Source organism: Schistocerca cancellata, chromosome 2 (genome assembly GCF_023864275.1).
Source record: "Schistocerca cancellata isolate TAMUIC-IGC-003103 chromosome 2, iqSchCanc2.1, whole genome shotgun sequence".
Lineage (NCBI taxonomy): Eukaryota > Metazoa > Arthropoda > Insecta > Orthoptera > Acrididae > Schistocerca > Schistocerca cancellata.
In genome coordinates, this window is record NC_064627.1 from 381195747 (window position 1) to 381210738 (window position 14992).

Here is a 14992-nt window from a genome sequence, read left to right on the forward strand (position 1 = left end):
AATTGAAGTTCATAATCTAAACATCTATACTGTCTTCATCCTTCAAGGAATGGTCTGCAGAAGAAGACAAGTTAATCAGCCACTACCAGCAACCTATTTACATTACACAGCACTGCCAGATACCAATATCAAAAATAAATCACCACTCCATATAACTGCTACAACACCTACAGACTGTGACCTGCTTGGTGTGTGGTATGTGTTTATGTACCAATAGAGCCAACCACTGGAGCCAATAAAAGATCAGCTGCAGGCTGCTGTTAGCAGCAAAAAAAATTTTCTATTCCATAATTTTATGATGATCTCAGGCTACTCTTTACTATAAAGTATGAGGTTCTTTTGACTGCATTTGTTTTCCTATTTGGACTTTGCCTGTATCCACTGTCATTGGACTCAAGCTTGGACTTGGACTGTGATAGGGTTCCTTCTCATGATTTGCCTGCCTTAGCCTCTGATGAACTTATCTGTTAATGGTTTATGATATTATGAGCTTCCATTCATCTCATGTGCAGATACATGTTAAGTGTTGTCTACAAGAGTATATCACCACTATTACATCAACTGATCCTTTCTGAAAATGGCAAAGATGATACAGAATGCTAAATTGAATACAGATGAATTCGACTCTTTCCTCTCCGACTCTGTACATATTGTTAACAAACCTCAGTTTCAGTAACACAAATGCTATAAAGTACATAAAAAAATTTGAATGAAACCCCATATTTTGTTTAATCTCAGTTTAAAATTTGTTAATTAAGTTTCGCATTAGGAATTGATATCATCGTAGAACAGGAACAGTACATTTCCAGACACAAGTTCCTATTCAAAACATTATGTACACACTCCCCTCTACAAGTCCTAGATGTTTGTAATTGGAGTTCCCAAACACTCTCAAAAACTGACAGTGAATAGATGGGTGTGTGTGTGAATTCTTGTTGCTTTGCATCTTCTCTGTTACTTGCTCAAACTTTGAAATGTAAAAAATCAGTGACTGCTCTGGTTGTATACCAGCATTTCATTCAAAAAGGTGGTGTTGTAACTATGGACACTCCCTTTCCTTCGTTGAACTATAAATGGTTGGAATCTCACCTCTGTAACAGAAACTCTCATATTAACAAACTCCAGGTGTAAGAATAAACTGTGAGAGAACACTTAATTTATTTTATTTTCAATACAAGAAAATGATCACCAAAAATTAAAGGATAGTTTTATTTAATTTGCTGAGTCAACAATGGGCCTTTATTTGTGAATCTGTTTAGTAAGCAACAATGTCGGTGGGGCAAGTTGCAGTGTGTTACAGTACAACAATACATCTCACATAATGCAAATAATAATGTATGGTGTGTGAGGAAATACGTTGTGTTCTAAAGAATGCTAACATGAATGTTGTTCATGAGGTATTGGGATATTTCAGTGTATATAATTATTATAAACTATGAACTGAAAAGTGTGCAAGTACTATATATTTGAAAATGTAATATATCACCCTCAGTATCCAATGGAAAATGGGAGGCTATTGTTTTGAGTTGTTTAGTACAATTCTATCATTGTTAAAAATATAAGAGAATATTAATCCACCCAAACGGAATCAGCACTAGTGGTTGGGAAGTCAGCACAGTTTCACACACCGAGTTCAGTCTTTAAAAAGGTTGGGAGTGAGGCGATATTACTTTCATCCACTATCACATGCATTTTCTCTTCCTTTTCCTTTTTATTTTGATTACTCTACTTTTCCCCAAGTGTTTTTTCATGCTTCATGCAGTCCAATGTTATAAAAGTGAGCATGGCTTTCACCATATAATTGAACATCATCGGGTGATGATTGAACCAGTAATTTTGTTTTGAAACTATTGTGGTTGTGTTTTGAAAAACCATAATTAAACACGTATATCAGGGAATAAAGCCTGGTGAAGGAAGTTATATTTTCACAAGAAGTGCTAAAGGGACTAATTAAAAAAAAAAAAAAATTAAATGCGGAAAAGTAGATGGTGGAACAATTCTGGGAAGCATCTTCAGAAAGTGGTCTGCACTTTATAGAAAGATATGCTATTGTGGAATCAATGTACACTGGGGGGGGGGGGGGGGGGGGAATTAGTTCTGATTTTGGCCGCAAGGTGCATATCTGGCACTCTACATTGTTTTGAGGACATCCACACTGTCATTTGACAAATCATAACATAGCTGAACAGTACGACTATCAAGACGGGACAGTGTGTGCTATTCATGAAACTGTCTTACGTGAACGGCAGCAATTACAATGCTTAATTGTGAAAGTATTGCCAACTGAAAGGTCTAAGACACACCAGATGTCAGTAAATGGTTTATGTCCAACCCAGGTCTAACAGTATGGAAAGTTCCGTGGTGTATTTTACACTGATACTTGTGCAGGATCCATCTACATCTACATGATAACTCTGCAATTCACATTTAAGTGCTTGGCAGAGGGTTCATCGAACCACAATCATACTATCTCTCTACCATTCCACTCCCGAACAGCACGCAGGAAAAACGAACACCTAAACCTTTCTGTTCGAACTCTGATTTCTATTATTTTATTTTGATGATCATTCCTACCTATGTAGGTTGGGCTCAACAAACTATTTTCGCATTCGGAAGAGAAAGTTGGTGACTGAAATTTCGTAAATACACTCCTGGAAATGGAAAAAAGAACACATTGACACCGGTGTGTCAGACCCACCATACTTGCTCCGGACACTGCGAGAGGGCTGTACAAGCAATGATCACACGCATGGCACAGCGGACACACCAGGAACCGCGGTGTTGGCCGTCGAATGGCGCTAGCTGCGCAGCATTTGTGCACCGCCGCCGTCAGTGTCAGCCAGTTTGCCGTGGCATACGGAGCTCCATCGCAGTCTTTAACACTGGTAGCATGCCGCGACAGCGTGGACGTGAACCGTATGTGCAGTTGACGGACTTTGAGCGAGGGCGTGTAGGGGCATGCGGGAGGCCGGGTGGACGTACCGCCGAATTGCTCAACACGTGGGGCGTGAGGTCTCCACAGTACATCGATGTTGTCGCCAGTGGTCGGCGGAAGGTGCACGTGCCCGTCGACCTGGGACCGGACCGCAGCGACGCACAGATGCACGCCAAGACCGTAGGATCCTATGCAGTGCCGTCGGGGACCGCACCGCCACTTCCCAGCAAATTAGGGACACTGTTGCTCCTGGGGTATCGACGAGGACCATTCGCAACCGGCTCCATGAAGCTGGGCTACGGTCCCGCACACCGTTAGGCCGTCTTCCGCTCACGCCCCAACATCGTGCAGCCCGCCTCCAGTGGTGTCGCGACAGGCGTGAATGGAGGGACGAATGGAGACGTGTCGTCTTCAGCGATGAGAGTCGCTTCTGCCTTGGTGCCAATGATGGTCATATGCGTGTTTGGCGCCGTGCAGGTGAGTGCCACAATCAGGACTGCATACGACCGAGGCACACAGGGCCAACACCCGGCATCATGGTGTGGGGAGCGATCTCCTACACTGGCCGTACACCACTGGTGATCGTCGAGGGGACACTGAATAGTGCACGGTACATCCAAACCGTCATCGAACCCATCGTTCTACCATTCCTAGACCGGCAAGGGAACTTGCTGTTCCAACAGGACAATGCACGTCTGCATGTATCCCGTGCCACCCAACGTGCTCTAGAAGGTGTAAGTCAACTACCCTGGCCAGCAATATCTCCGGATCTGTCCCCCATTGAGCATGTTTGGGACTGGATGAAGCGTCGTCTCACGCGGTCTGCACGTCCAGCACGAACGCTGGTCCAACTGAGGCGCCAGGTGGAAATGGCATGGCAAGCCGTTCCACAGGACTACATCCAGCATCTCTACGATCGTCTCCATGGGAGAATAGCAGCCTGCATTGCTGCGAAAGGTGGATATACACTGTACTAGTGCCGACATTGTGCATGCTCTGTTGCCTGTGTCTATGTGCCTGTGGTTCTGTCAGTGTGATCATGTGATGTATCTGACCCCAGGAATGTGTCAATAAAGTTTCCCCTTCCTGGGACAATGAATTCACCGTGTTCTTATTTCAATTTCCAGGAGTGTAGATCTCGCCGTGACGAAAAACGTCTTTGCTTTAATGACTTCCATCCCAACTCGCATATCATATCTACCACACTCTCTCCCCTATTACATGATAATACAAAACGAGCTCCCCTTTTTTGCACCCTTTCGATGTCCTCCGTCAATCCCACCTGGTAAGGATCCCACACCGCGCAGCAATATTCTAACAGAGGACGAACGAGTGTAGTGTAAGCTGTCTCTTTAATGGACTTGTTGCATCTTCTAAGTGTCCTGCCAACGAAACGCAACCTTTGGCTCACCTTCCCCACAATATTATCTATGTGGTCTTTCCAACTGAAGTTGTTCGTAATTTTAACACCCAGGTACTTAGTTGAATTGACAGCCTTGAGAATTGTACTATTTATCGAGTAATCGAATTCCAACGGATTTCTTTTGGAACTCATGTGGATCACCTCACACTTTTCGTTATTTAGCGTTAACTGCCACTTGCCACACCATACAGCAATCTTTTCTAAATCGCTTTGCAACTGATACTGGTCTTCAGATGACCTTACTAGACATCTGCGAACAACCTAAGAGAACTGCTAAGATTGTCACCCAGGTCATTTATATAGATCAAGAACAACAGAGGTCCCAGGACGCTTCCCTGGGGAACACCTGATATCACTTCAGTTTTACTCGATGATTTGCCATCTATTACTACGAACTGTGTCCTTCCTGACATGAAATCACGAATCCAGTCGCACAACTGAGACAATACCCCACAGGCCCGCAGCTTGATTAGAAGTCGCACATGACGAACGGTGTCAAAAGCTTTCCGGAAATCTAGAAATATGGAATCAACTTGAGATCCCCCGTCGATAGCGGCCATTACTTTGTGCGAATAAAGAGCTAGCTGCGTTGCACATAAACGATGTTTTCTGAAACCATGCCGATTACGTATCAATAGATCGTTCCCTTTGAGGTGATTCATAATGTTTGAATACAGTATATGCTCCAAAACCCTACTGCAAACCGACGTCAATGATATACGTCTGTAGTTCGATGGATTACTCCTACTACCCTTCTTAAACACTGGTGTGACCTGCGCAACTTTCCAATCTGTAGGTACAGATCTATCGGTGAGTGAGTGGTTGTATATGATTGCTAAGTAGGGAGCTATTGTATCAGCGTAATCTGAAAGAAACCTAATCGGTATACAATTTGGACCTGAAGACTTGCCCGTATCAAGCGATTTGAGTTGCTTCGCAACCCCTAAGGTATCTACTTCTAAGAAACTCATGCTAGCAGCTGTTAGTGTTTCAAATTCTGGAATATTCCATTCATCTTCCCTGGTGAAGGGAGTGATGATGAGGCACATTTTACACTAGAGGGTGCAGTGAATACACAGATCTGCCAAATTTCGGATACTGTTAAAATGCATGTTGCGCATGAAGAGCCATTGCACTCGCCTCATGTGATTGTGTAGTGCGGACTCACAAATGCTTTTATTCTCAATCAGTTCTTCTTTTGAAGAGTATACTTCCAGAAAGATTGTCAGGAGTACTATGACATTTGCATGTTACTGAGACCTTGTACAGCATGTAATTCCTGTTTTGGAAGAGCGCAACTGTGGGGAACATCTCATGTTACTCGCCTACTGAAAGATCTGCTTAATGTAACCTTCCACGAATGTGTTATCTGCAAAGGCCATCCAGATGCATGGTCTGCAAGATCACCTAATCTAAAACCAGGTGACACTTTGGTTCTGGGGAAATCTAAATGAACGCATTTACCAGGGGCAATTATGGTGTCCACCGTATCTGAAAGCCAGTATACAGGAAAATGTTGCTCAGATTCCACCGGAGCTATTGCAAGCAACTGTTTATCACACCGTTTTACAAATGCAGCACTTCATCGTAGTCTCTGGTGCTCATATTGAACAAATTGTGTAAGAAGTGGTTAATAATGAAATCAACATTATGTCTTTCACACTTCTTTGACCTTTTCTACCAATGTCCCATTACTGTCAAATACATATGGAACATTTCTATACATCTTTCTTGCATTCAAAGCACATGTTTGCATGTGGTGGCCAAAATTTGAATTTTTTCCAGCATAAATCAGTTCCCCACTAACGCATTAGAATAGCTACCAAGGTCTGCTGCCATACGACAATTACAGCCCACACTGGACTTCTGTGAGTAGCTGGACTTTATAATTCTATGCACCCGGTATTTATAGCTGTGTATGGAAAGTTCAGCATGACAGTTTACGATTTAGATACAGAAATTACAGACGGAATATTAATTACCTGATATGGAACACGAGTGTGGTGTTTTGGTCATAGAACCTGGCTGGTTGGTTGGTTTGTGGGATTAAAGGGACCAGGCTGCTACGGTCATCGGTCCCACATAGAACCTGATAATAAGTCGATGCAGCACTCTTATTCCTGATAGCTTTCTTCATTTCAGCATAATTGCTGTATCCCACATTATTGACAATCTGCCTTTACATACACCTATCTAGGCGTGGCTCTACACTCTTTACTTTCTGCCATTCCTTCAAAGGCTTCTAATAATTTCATTTATTGTCTGTGTTTCATACCCTCAAAGAGCTGTGTTCCAAACACAAATTTTCATTAATTTTTCTTTCTTACTAGATTGGCCACACAACTCCAGTCATTCTTTGGTATCACCAGTCAGCCTCCTCAATCTTCTTTAGTCCACATATTCTGCTCCAGCTAGTCCCATCATACTCGCATCCTCTCAACCCATCGCAGCTGTGGTCTTCCCCTCCGTCTGTTGCCTCTGATGTCTTCTTCCACCATTGCCTGTTGATCTGGCCTTCTTGACGCATTACGTGCCATATCAATTCAGTCTCCACTCACTGATTTTTATTTTCAAACTTTAGTAGCTGTCATTTTTTACAGAAAAATCCTTTGCCTGAGGAGTCCTCGATGCTATTGCTTTTTTGCATTTATCTTTATTTATTGTTTACTTCTGACATAGCACAATCCGTCCACCTATTCTAGTCTCTTTTCTACATCTACAATTTAACAGTGCAGCTGCCCGTGAACTATGCACACAGTTACCTTCACTTTTTCATTTATATGCATATTACAGAATTAGTTTATGAAACATCCGAGTCAGTTCTTGTTCACTTTGATGACCGCTACTATCGTCAGTGAACTGTGCTACTCTGATTTTCTCTTAAGGGTGAACAACTCCCACATTCACCCGTTAAGACCCGATTTTTTTCTGGAGGAAGGAAAATTCTTTATGTGGCGATACTCTCAGGTGATTCTTTAATGATTTTAGATTTATAAAAAATATATATAGCCAGTTTCAAAATAGTTTGTACACTTGGCTTCATTTTATGGACTTAAATACCTAATTATGAAATATTCTCTATTTTAATGAATAATGAAATGATCATTCAATAATTACCATGCAAAATAACAATAACAACAATATTAAATTATACAGTGGAATATAGCAAATCAACTACATCCGTTTATTCTGGTGGTCACGAGCTGCTTGCTCTGCTACACTGACTTGCTCACAGTTTCATAGTAATGGCCAGTAGTTTGCAGCACTTGTGTATGATGGAAAAGTTGAACATTCGCAAATGTATACCTCAGGTTTCCACTGGGAAAAAATACTTCTGTTGTGGCTGAGGCATAGTAAAAGTCAATGTACACAATTGTAGACAGAAGGTCTGAAAGAATTAAGATAATCCTTCACTCCTCTCATTTCTTTTTCTGTACACAAATGTCACCAGTGATGAGTAACCCTGGGTTATATTTTTCCTGATTTTGGTCATTTGTATCATTCTTCAATGCAGTTATGTTTTGTGTAGAGAGAGTGGATTACTCTTCTAGCATCATTGACACCACACTACATCAAATTATGATCTGAAAACTGTATGGTGCTCTGTCAGGTACTTGGGGCTTTACTTTATTGCCTTTACTTCATTCTGTCCACTGATGCAAGGAAATCTCACCTGTAGTGTCTGTTCTTATCTAACTGCAATCTTTTTTCTCTTTTTTGAAAATTTAAAATTCATTTAATGTGTGCATAATAGATACAACATATATCATATCATGACAAGTTACTTTGTCACATTGTTTGATGAAGTCAAAGAACCGATCGCCCCACTTCCTACATGTATGTAGATAAAGAATAGTTAAGGTTTTAACATCTTGTTGTCAAGGTATTACAGACTGAGCACAATTTATGTTAGACATAAATGGAGGAGGATATTGGAAACTGACCCATTTTAAAGAACTTTCAGTAATTTCAGATAATCATGGCAATACTAAATATAAATAACAGTTGAGTGTCTCAGCCTATGTACCACCTCTACTGGAGTAAGCACAAAAATATCACACACACATACTGAGGCTGTAATACCCATTCATACTTATTATAAAACAACTTTAATCTTGAACTGCAGAGTTATAAAAAACTGCAAGGGAAGATGAGCTCTGACTCAGATCAAATCTTTAACTGCTGGGAGATGGAGTGGGGTGGAAAAAGAGAAAATGGGCCTGTGTAAAAGAATTTTGGAATAAAACAAGGGAAAAATGGAAAGCCACTGATTAAAAATCTGTCAACAAAATATTTCCAAATTTCACTGTTTTAAAGTCGCAGAGGTAGGAAAAAAGTGTATCTGTTAAAGCACAGAATTTAGCATGCAAGAAAGACACTATTTCATGACCAGTCTATATGAAGTGTAATCCATGGTAACCTCTGCAAAAAATAGTACTATCCACACAGACAGTGACACAGAAGGGCACAGGCTGATGGCTTCCACATATTTCCAAGATTCTTTCAACACTATACCCATTTAATAGCTTACAAGAACAAAACACAAATAAGAGTCATGCACCTTTTGTTTCAAAATCATCTTACAGTCAGTAATATATGACTGATACATGTCACATTTTGTGTATCATTATGCAGTATGCTGTTAGTTGTCACACCAGGTTCCAGAACAACAGCTTCAAGCTGCAATAACTTCCTGACTTCCAGTTTTTTCTGTGACTATGTTAAGCGAACATCTGTAACTGCTTTTTTTTTTCACTTTCACTGAAAGCAAATGTTTCAACAAAATATAGAATACAAGAATAGTTTTTAATAAACATTACAGTCTTTTGTAACAGCAACTTGAGTTGCATATGCATCACTCATTGCTTTTGAATTCTGTTTTCTACACAAGTCACATCATTTATTCCCACTCTACTATCTTTTAACATTTAAACAGCATACTTGAAAACAAACATTAGAAGGTGTGTGCATAAAATAAATAAATAACAAACTGTTATGCAGACAAAATTCATAAACTGCATCTCCAAACAGTAAAACAGTTGCAGGACTATTTTAACAATGTGTCATAACAAAATCATTACAGGACATGACTACACATAAGAATGGTGATTGTACAATAGCAATGACAATAGTGAACATAGTAAAGGATATGAGAAAATGAACTTTCATGTTCTGACAAGTTACAACTAAAATTACATTTTCTGAGAAATATTAACAATTAACATTGTATGTGTATACAACACAATAAATACTTTTAAAAATGCATAATAAATTACTACAAAATTCAGGAAAGTACTTCAAATAGAGAGCAAATATTATACAAATATTACAATAAATGTAGCAAAAGAATTAATGGTAAAAGAACTAGATAAAAAATATATAAAGCTAAAACATGTCAATTTCATATAAGACTCAGCAGTTAAACAAAGAACACTAAATTACAATCAAAATTTTATTTTAGCTGGCAACAAAGTATGTGCATATAAAACCTCTAAAACATTTTTACCATCATCACATTGTAAAAATGTATTTACCCTCTTAACATCATTAAAGGAATTACCCATTGAAAGCCATTTTGCAGGTGAGACAGAAGAATATACAGTAAAAGAATGATAGTGAAATACAGAAATGGAAGACAAACACAAAGTACAATGCTACTTCCCTCTCAACAATACAAATGTGTATATTTGTATAATGAACACTCTTTCACAGGACTTAAGTACATTACACATAAATCAGTCGTGAAAAAATTTTCAACCCACTCTCACAAGTGTGCATATGTGTCACAGGAGTAACTCAGTAGGCTATAGCAATTTTTGTTCATTGCAAAAAAATCTCTCACAAAAACAGATAAGCTTGCCACATTTCACATCATTCATCGAATAACACAAGTTCCACACAGGCGTGATGGTCCTATGCAGTCATCGTGGCAAAAGGCTCCACATTTCTTACATATTATCATAGCTTTCAAATTGCAAGCACACGGAGATGTGTCACTTCTGTTCATAGAAACGTGATTATTGTGTGTCTGCTTAGAAACATGGGCCCTAACACCACCCTGTAACACAATCTGAGATTGTCCAACTATAGGATATGCCATATTTTCCCCATTGCTGGGTACTATGGTATAACTCTGCAACATACCGTCTGATGCTACATCACCATAGGCTAAATTAGGATTATCTTGCATCCTCTCTCTTCTAGTGACAGGTTGCATAGCTGGGTTTGGACAGTGTACCATAAATTGTTGTTCACTGTAATTGTTACCCAAGTATTCAGATGATGGTCCATTTTGCTGATCCACATCAACACTGGCTGGGCGGCCTCTGCCTATACCTCCACCAGCAGTAGTAGTACTGCCACCACTGCTTCCTGGTCTAACAATACCACATGCACCAATTTGATTCTGGTTATTGGATGGTGGCGCACTTGATGCACGTGGAGGAGCATTCTTTCTGTTCAGCATTACATGTGTTGTATCATGTTGCTGCTGATCCACACCTGCTCTCTGTACTAAAATGTATTGACCAACATGTCCAACTTGTGGTCCAGGACTTTCCACTATCTGTAATAATTACAACAGAAAAGAATTATTCATACTATTTTTTTTTTCTTTTTAAAAGTGTGGACATGCTATTTGATATAAATTTTGTTCAGACAAACTAAACTGTACAAAAGAGTAAAAAAGAAAAACTAATGAATGGGAGAGTGGAAACACCACTGCAATTCAGTTATTCCATAGGTTTTAAATCATGGAGTAGATATCATCAGTAGTATAAGACAGATGTAGTGGGTGCTACACTAACCCAATAAGGGCCACAGAAAATATGTTGGTTACATCTGTGTATGTTATAGGCAGTGTGCTTAATAATTGTTGACTCTTGGTACTTGATACAGAATCACATCTAATTGTAATTTAGAATTTATTTCCTAAACTGATGGCCTGCAAAATTAGTTGATTATGATTAGTCACCTGTTTCATCACTGGCAGTCTGTTACAAGTTAAGTGTTTGGCAGTCAAAAGTAAATTATAGTGCACAATTCAATGTTTTGCAACATTTAGCACCATTACTGTAATATGGATTTATATTTGCCATGTAAAACAAAATTGTTTTAAAATTGCTCTAGAAACAAAGCATGTTCCTCCAAGTACAGCTAAAATAACTCAAGTATTAAAGGTGTTATGATGTGCTGCTTGTTTATATTTTCTCTGGTATTTATTGACAGTTTTTTTTCACAACATCTTGTAAGCACAAGTGGCTACAGTAAAAATTAGTAGGATGGAAGAAGCTGCAAAGCATACCAACAATGCATTCATGGGAAGATATAACCTCAAGCCAGCAATAATGTAAGATGACTTTTGAAAATGCCACACCTACATGCTAATGATATGTCAGAGTAACAAATGAATAAAGATGAGTTACAAAATACAGATAACAAACAGCACATCAAGAAGCTGCCACGAAAACCTCAACAAAGTCATGTTATGAAATACAATGCCATGTTATGAAATGCTTGCTACTGAAGCAACCTGAATAAAATTTATGTTCCACTGTGTTACCAAACACATAAATATATTGTAAACTAATTTAAAGACTCCGATGGCAAAATTAATTTCACTTATAACTTAAACATTCTTGAGATAGCCAACAAAACCAGCTTTCCTTTCACACAAGTATGATATGCACTTCAAAGGAAAAAGATGTTTTTGCATGAAAGGAATAATGGTTCTTGTGGTTAAATATACAGTATGATGCGGCACTTAGAAAATTATTGAACAAGACAGTGATGAAATGACATAAGTTCAAAAAGGAAATGGCACCTTATACAGAGCGAGGATATGAGGATAGTGGGCAGGGAATATTTAATTTGTTATATTAGCATGGAAATAGGGGTATTGCGCTCTCTCTCTCTCTCTCTCTCTCTCTCTCTCTCTCTCTCTCTCTCTCTCTCTGTGTGTGTGTGTGTGTGTGTGTGTGTGTGTGTGTGTGTGTGTGTGTGTAAAGAGAATGATAATTAATTACTTAATGTATTCCTTAAATTAATTAAAGTAATCTCCAAATGCAAGACAATTTTTAAGCAATTTAAAGGTTGCTGAGGAGAAGGGACTTTTTAGAATAAGTCAACCTACCTTGACAGACTAGCATCAGTATCCAAATAATGTGCTGTCTGTCCCGACATTGCAATGCATGAAACTATTAATATTGTTATTTTCATAAGATCTGTTGTTACACTACAGACTTTTTATTTTGCCAAATTTCAGGTTTGAAATTATTAGTTGTTTTTAAAAGGTAATATGGGTGTATTCTGCCTGTGCCCTTCAAATACTAGCTAACACGTTTACACCCATATGTACTTTTATTCCCATTTCCATCAGTTGTGAGAGTCAGAGGTGGCTTAGTCTGGTAACAGCATAAAAATTCCAACAAATTTTACTTCAAATTCTTGAGGTACCCCATTGTAAAACTACTTTGGTGGACAGGTGTTATGTCTGGATGAAGATTAATCTGTTTCCTTCACCCCCTGCCCCTCCCCCAATCCAGCATAAACCTCATGTATTCTTGCATGGTGTTGGTCCACAACTATTGCAAAGTATTCACTCGGCTTATCAATTCAGGCAAGCTAAGAAAAAAACCTTACCTTAATAGTCTCGGATGTTATTGAATTTAGCATATGTTAAAATGAAGGACTAAGTAAGGAACCCGTACTTTTTTTGTTTTCTCCAAAAAAAGTTTCTGCTCCAAGATACAGCCCTGCAAAGATAACACTGCGCATACCGTTGTGAAGATATGAATTTTGGAAAAAAATTTAAAATGCTGTATCTCTGGAACAGTTGTAGATATTTTGTTAGTTTTTTTTATTTGCAAGATAATTGCTTTATGATTACAAAGATATTCTCCATTTGGACTTTTCTGTCAAAGCTCTTTTACTACAGTGTTCTTAACTTTTTTTTTTATAATTTATGGATTTTTTTCCTTCAAAAATGCCAATCCATAACATTGATTTTTTTTCTGTTGATTAGTACCATATAGTTCTACATTCCCTGAAAAGGAGAGCTTCCACTTTTAGGTTGAACAGGTTTTATAGATAACTGAAATTTTGGCCATAGCTGTTTTATTACCACTTTATCACATAACAGGCTCATAAAAAGCAAAACATAGCCTTATTTAACAAAATTTTAGTTTTGAAAGTTGAGTAAGAGTGTCAGTTTTCAAGTATTTTAAATGGTTCCAAAATGTATGTGAAAGTTCCAAAGCTTTAAAAGGTTTCAATTTATACAATTTCTGTGCACTCTGTTTTGTACTGAAAGTAGCCAGTTAATGAATTAAAAATTTCTTCCACTGCATCAGTATCTTCCTTTGATATAGAGTGATGCCTTCCTGTTGAACCAATAGGAACTGGAGCACTTACAAACTTCAAAACATTGTGAACAGGAAGTGAGCACTGATGGCATTGTTGCTATGCTTGAGCTGGAAACCTATATCCAGCAGCTGGTCCACGTCGTAGCATAAAGTTTACTACAATCACTACAATCCACCAGTCACAGTCACACACACATGCCACAAACATCCCCCTTCTCCGGTTGTGAATCTGAATATTATCCTGCTGTTTCCGAGGTGATGGCCGAACAAATGAAATTTCTCCTTACTTGCTCTTTAAAGTGTGTGTAATATGAGTTCGCCCATCACTGAGTCCAAAAATGTGTCTTCTGAATTCCTTTCACAGGAGTAGTTAGTTTGGACCATTCCTTTTTCTGCTCACAGAATTCTTCGATTTCCTCTTTCGACAAAAGAATGAGGGCTGTGGATGTGTAAGATTTCACTAATCTCATAAAATCCTCAGCATTCTGAATTGCAGTTTTATATGGTATGGAAAGATTATGTTTTGTAGCGTGGTGCTTCAGCAGGCCTCCTACACCATCACAAGGCTCCTTCCCGTGACCAGTAGCACTGTATACCCAGTCAGTCAGCACAAGCGACAGACTCAGTTCAAACATAAGGAATGATGATGGTCTGCTCGGCCCGTTTGCAGTTGAAGACTTTTGTGCATTGCTAGCAAAGCATGTGCTGAGTCATGTCTTAAGTTATCACTTATATCTGCTACACTTGTGGTCTTGTTTTGAAAATACAAGGGGGGGGGGGGGGGGGGCAAATATAAAAGGGATTTTTGTTTCTGAACATCAACATTTGGTAGGACTGGCCCCACACTTCTGCTAAGTTTAGGCGGACCGTTAAAAGTGAGGAGAGTGTGCTGTTAGATATTTCCCGCCGTTTCGTCAGTAATGCGCACGATATCTGAGCAATTGGTGCATCCCTCCATTGTGGAATGCATAATTATCAAATTTCTTGCTTGTGAAGGAATTACAGCGGCAGGAATTTGCCCAAGATTGACTGCACAGTTCAGTGCATTATCAAGGAGGCGTGTGTTTGCCTGGCATAAAAAGTTCAAGGAAGGACAAGAACGTCCTCAGATCAGCATTACAGACAAAAACATTCGTGCGGTTAAAGATAATATTGATAACGATCGACGAGTGATAGTGTCAGAAATTGCCCAAAAAGTCGGAATCAGTTATGGGAGCTGTAAAGCAATCATCATAAATGACCTAGAGTTCCGTAAAGTGTGTTCCAGGTGGG

At 39.0% G+C, this 14992-nt stretch overlaps 1 protein-coding gene across 4 annotated transcripts in view; it reads right to left on the reverse strand.

Annotated features, from left to right (window-relative positions):
• Positions 1–8905: 8905 nt before the first annotated feature.
• Positions 8906–14992, reverse strand: part of LOC126161782 (uncharacterized) — a 207371-nt gene continuing 201284 nt past the window's right edge. For 3 of the 4 annotated variants that reach the window (XM_049917854.1, XM_049917855.1, XM_049917853.1), the window contains one exon: positions 8906–10923. In XM_049917854.1, the coding sequence (XP_049773811.1) occupies positions 10234–10923 (690 nt within the window). In that variant the 3' untranslated portion in view covers positions 8906–10233. The remainder of the gene's footprint in view (positions 10924–14992) is intronic. The other variant, XR_007534954.1, reaches the window with a different exon arrangement.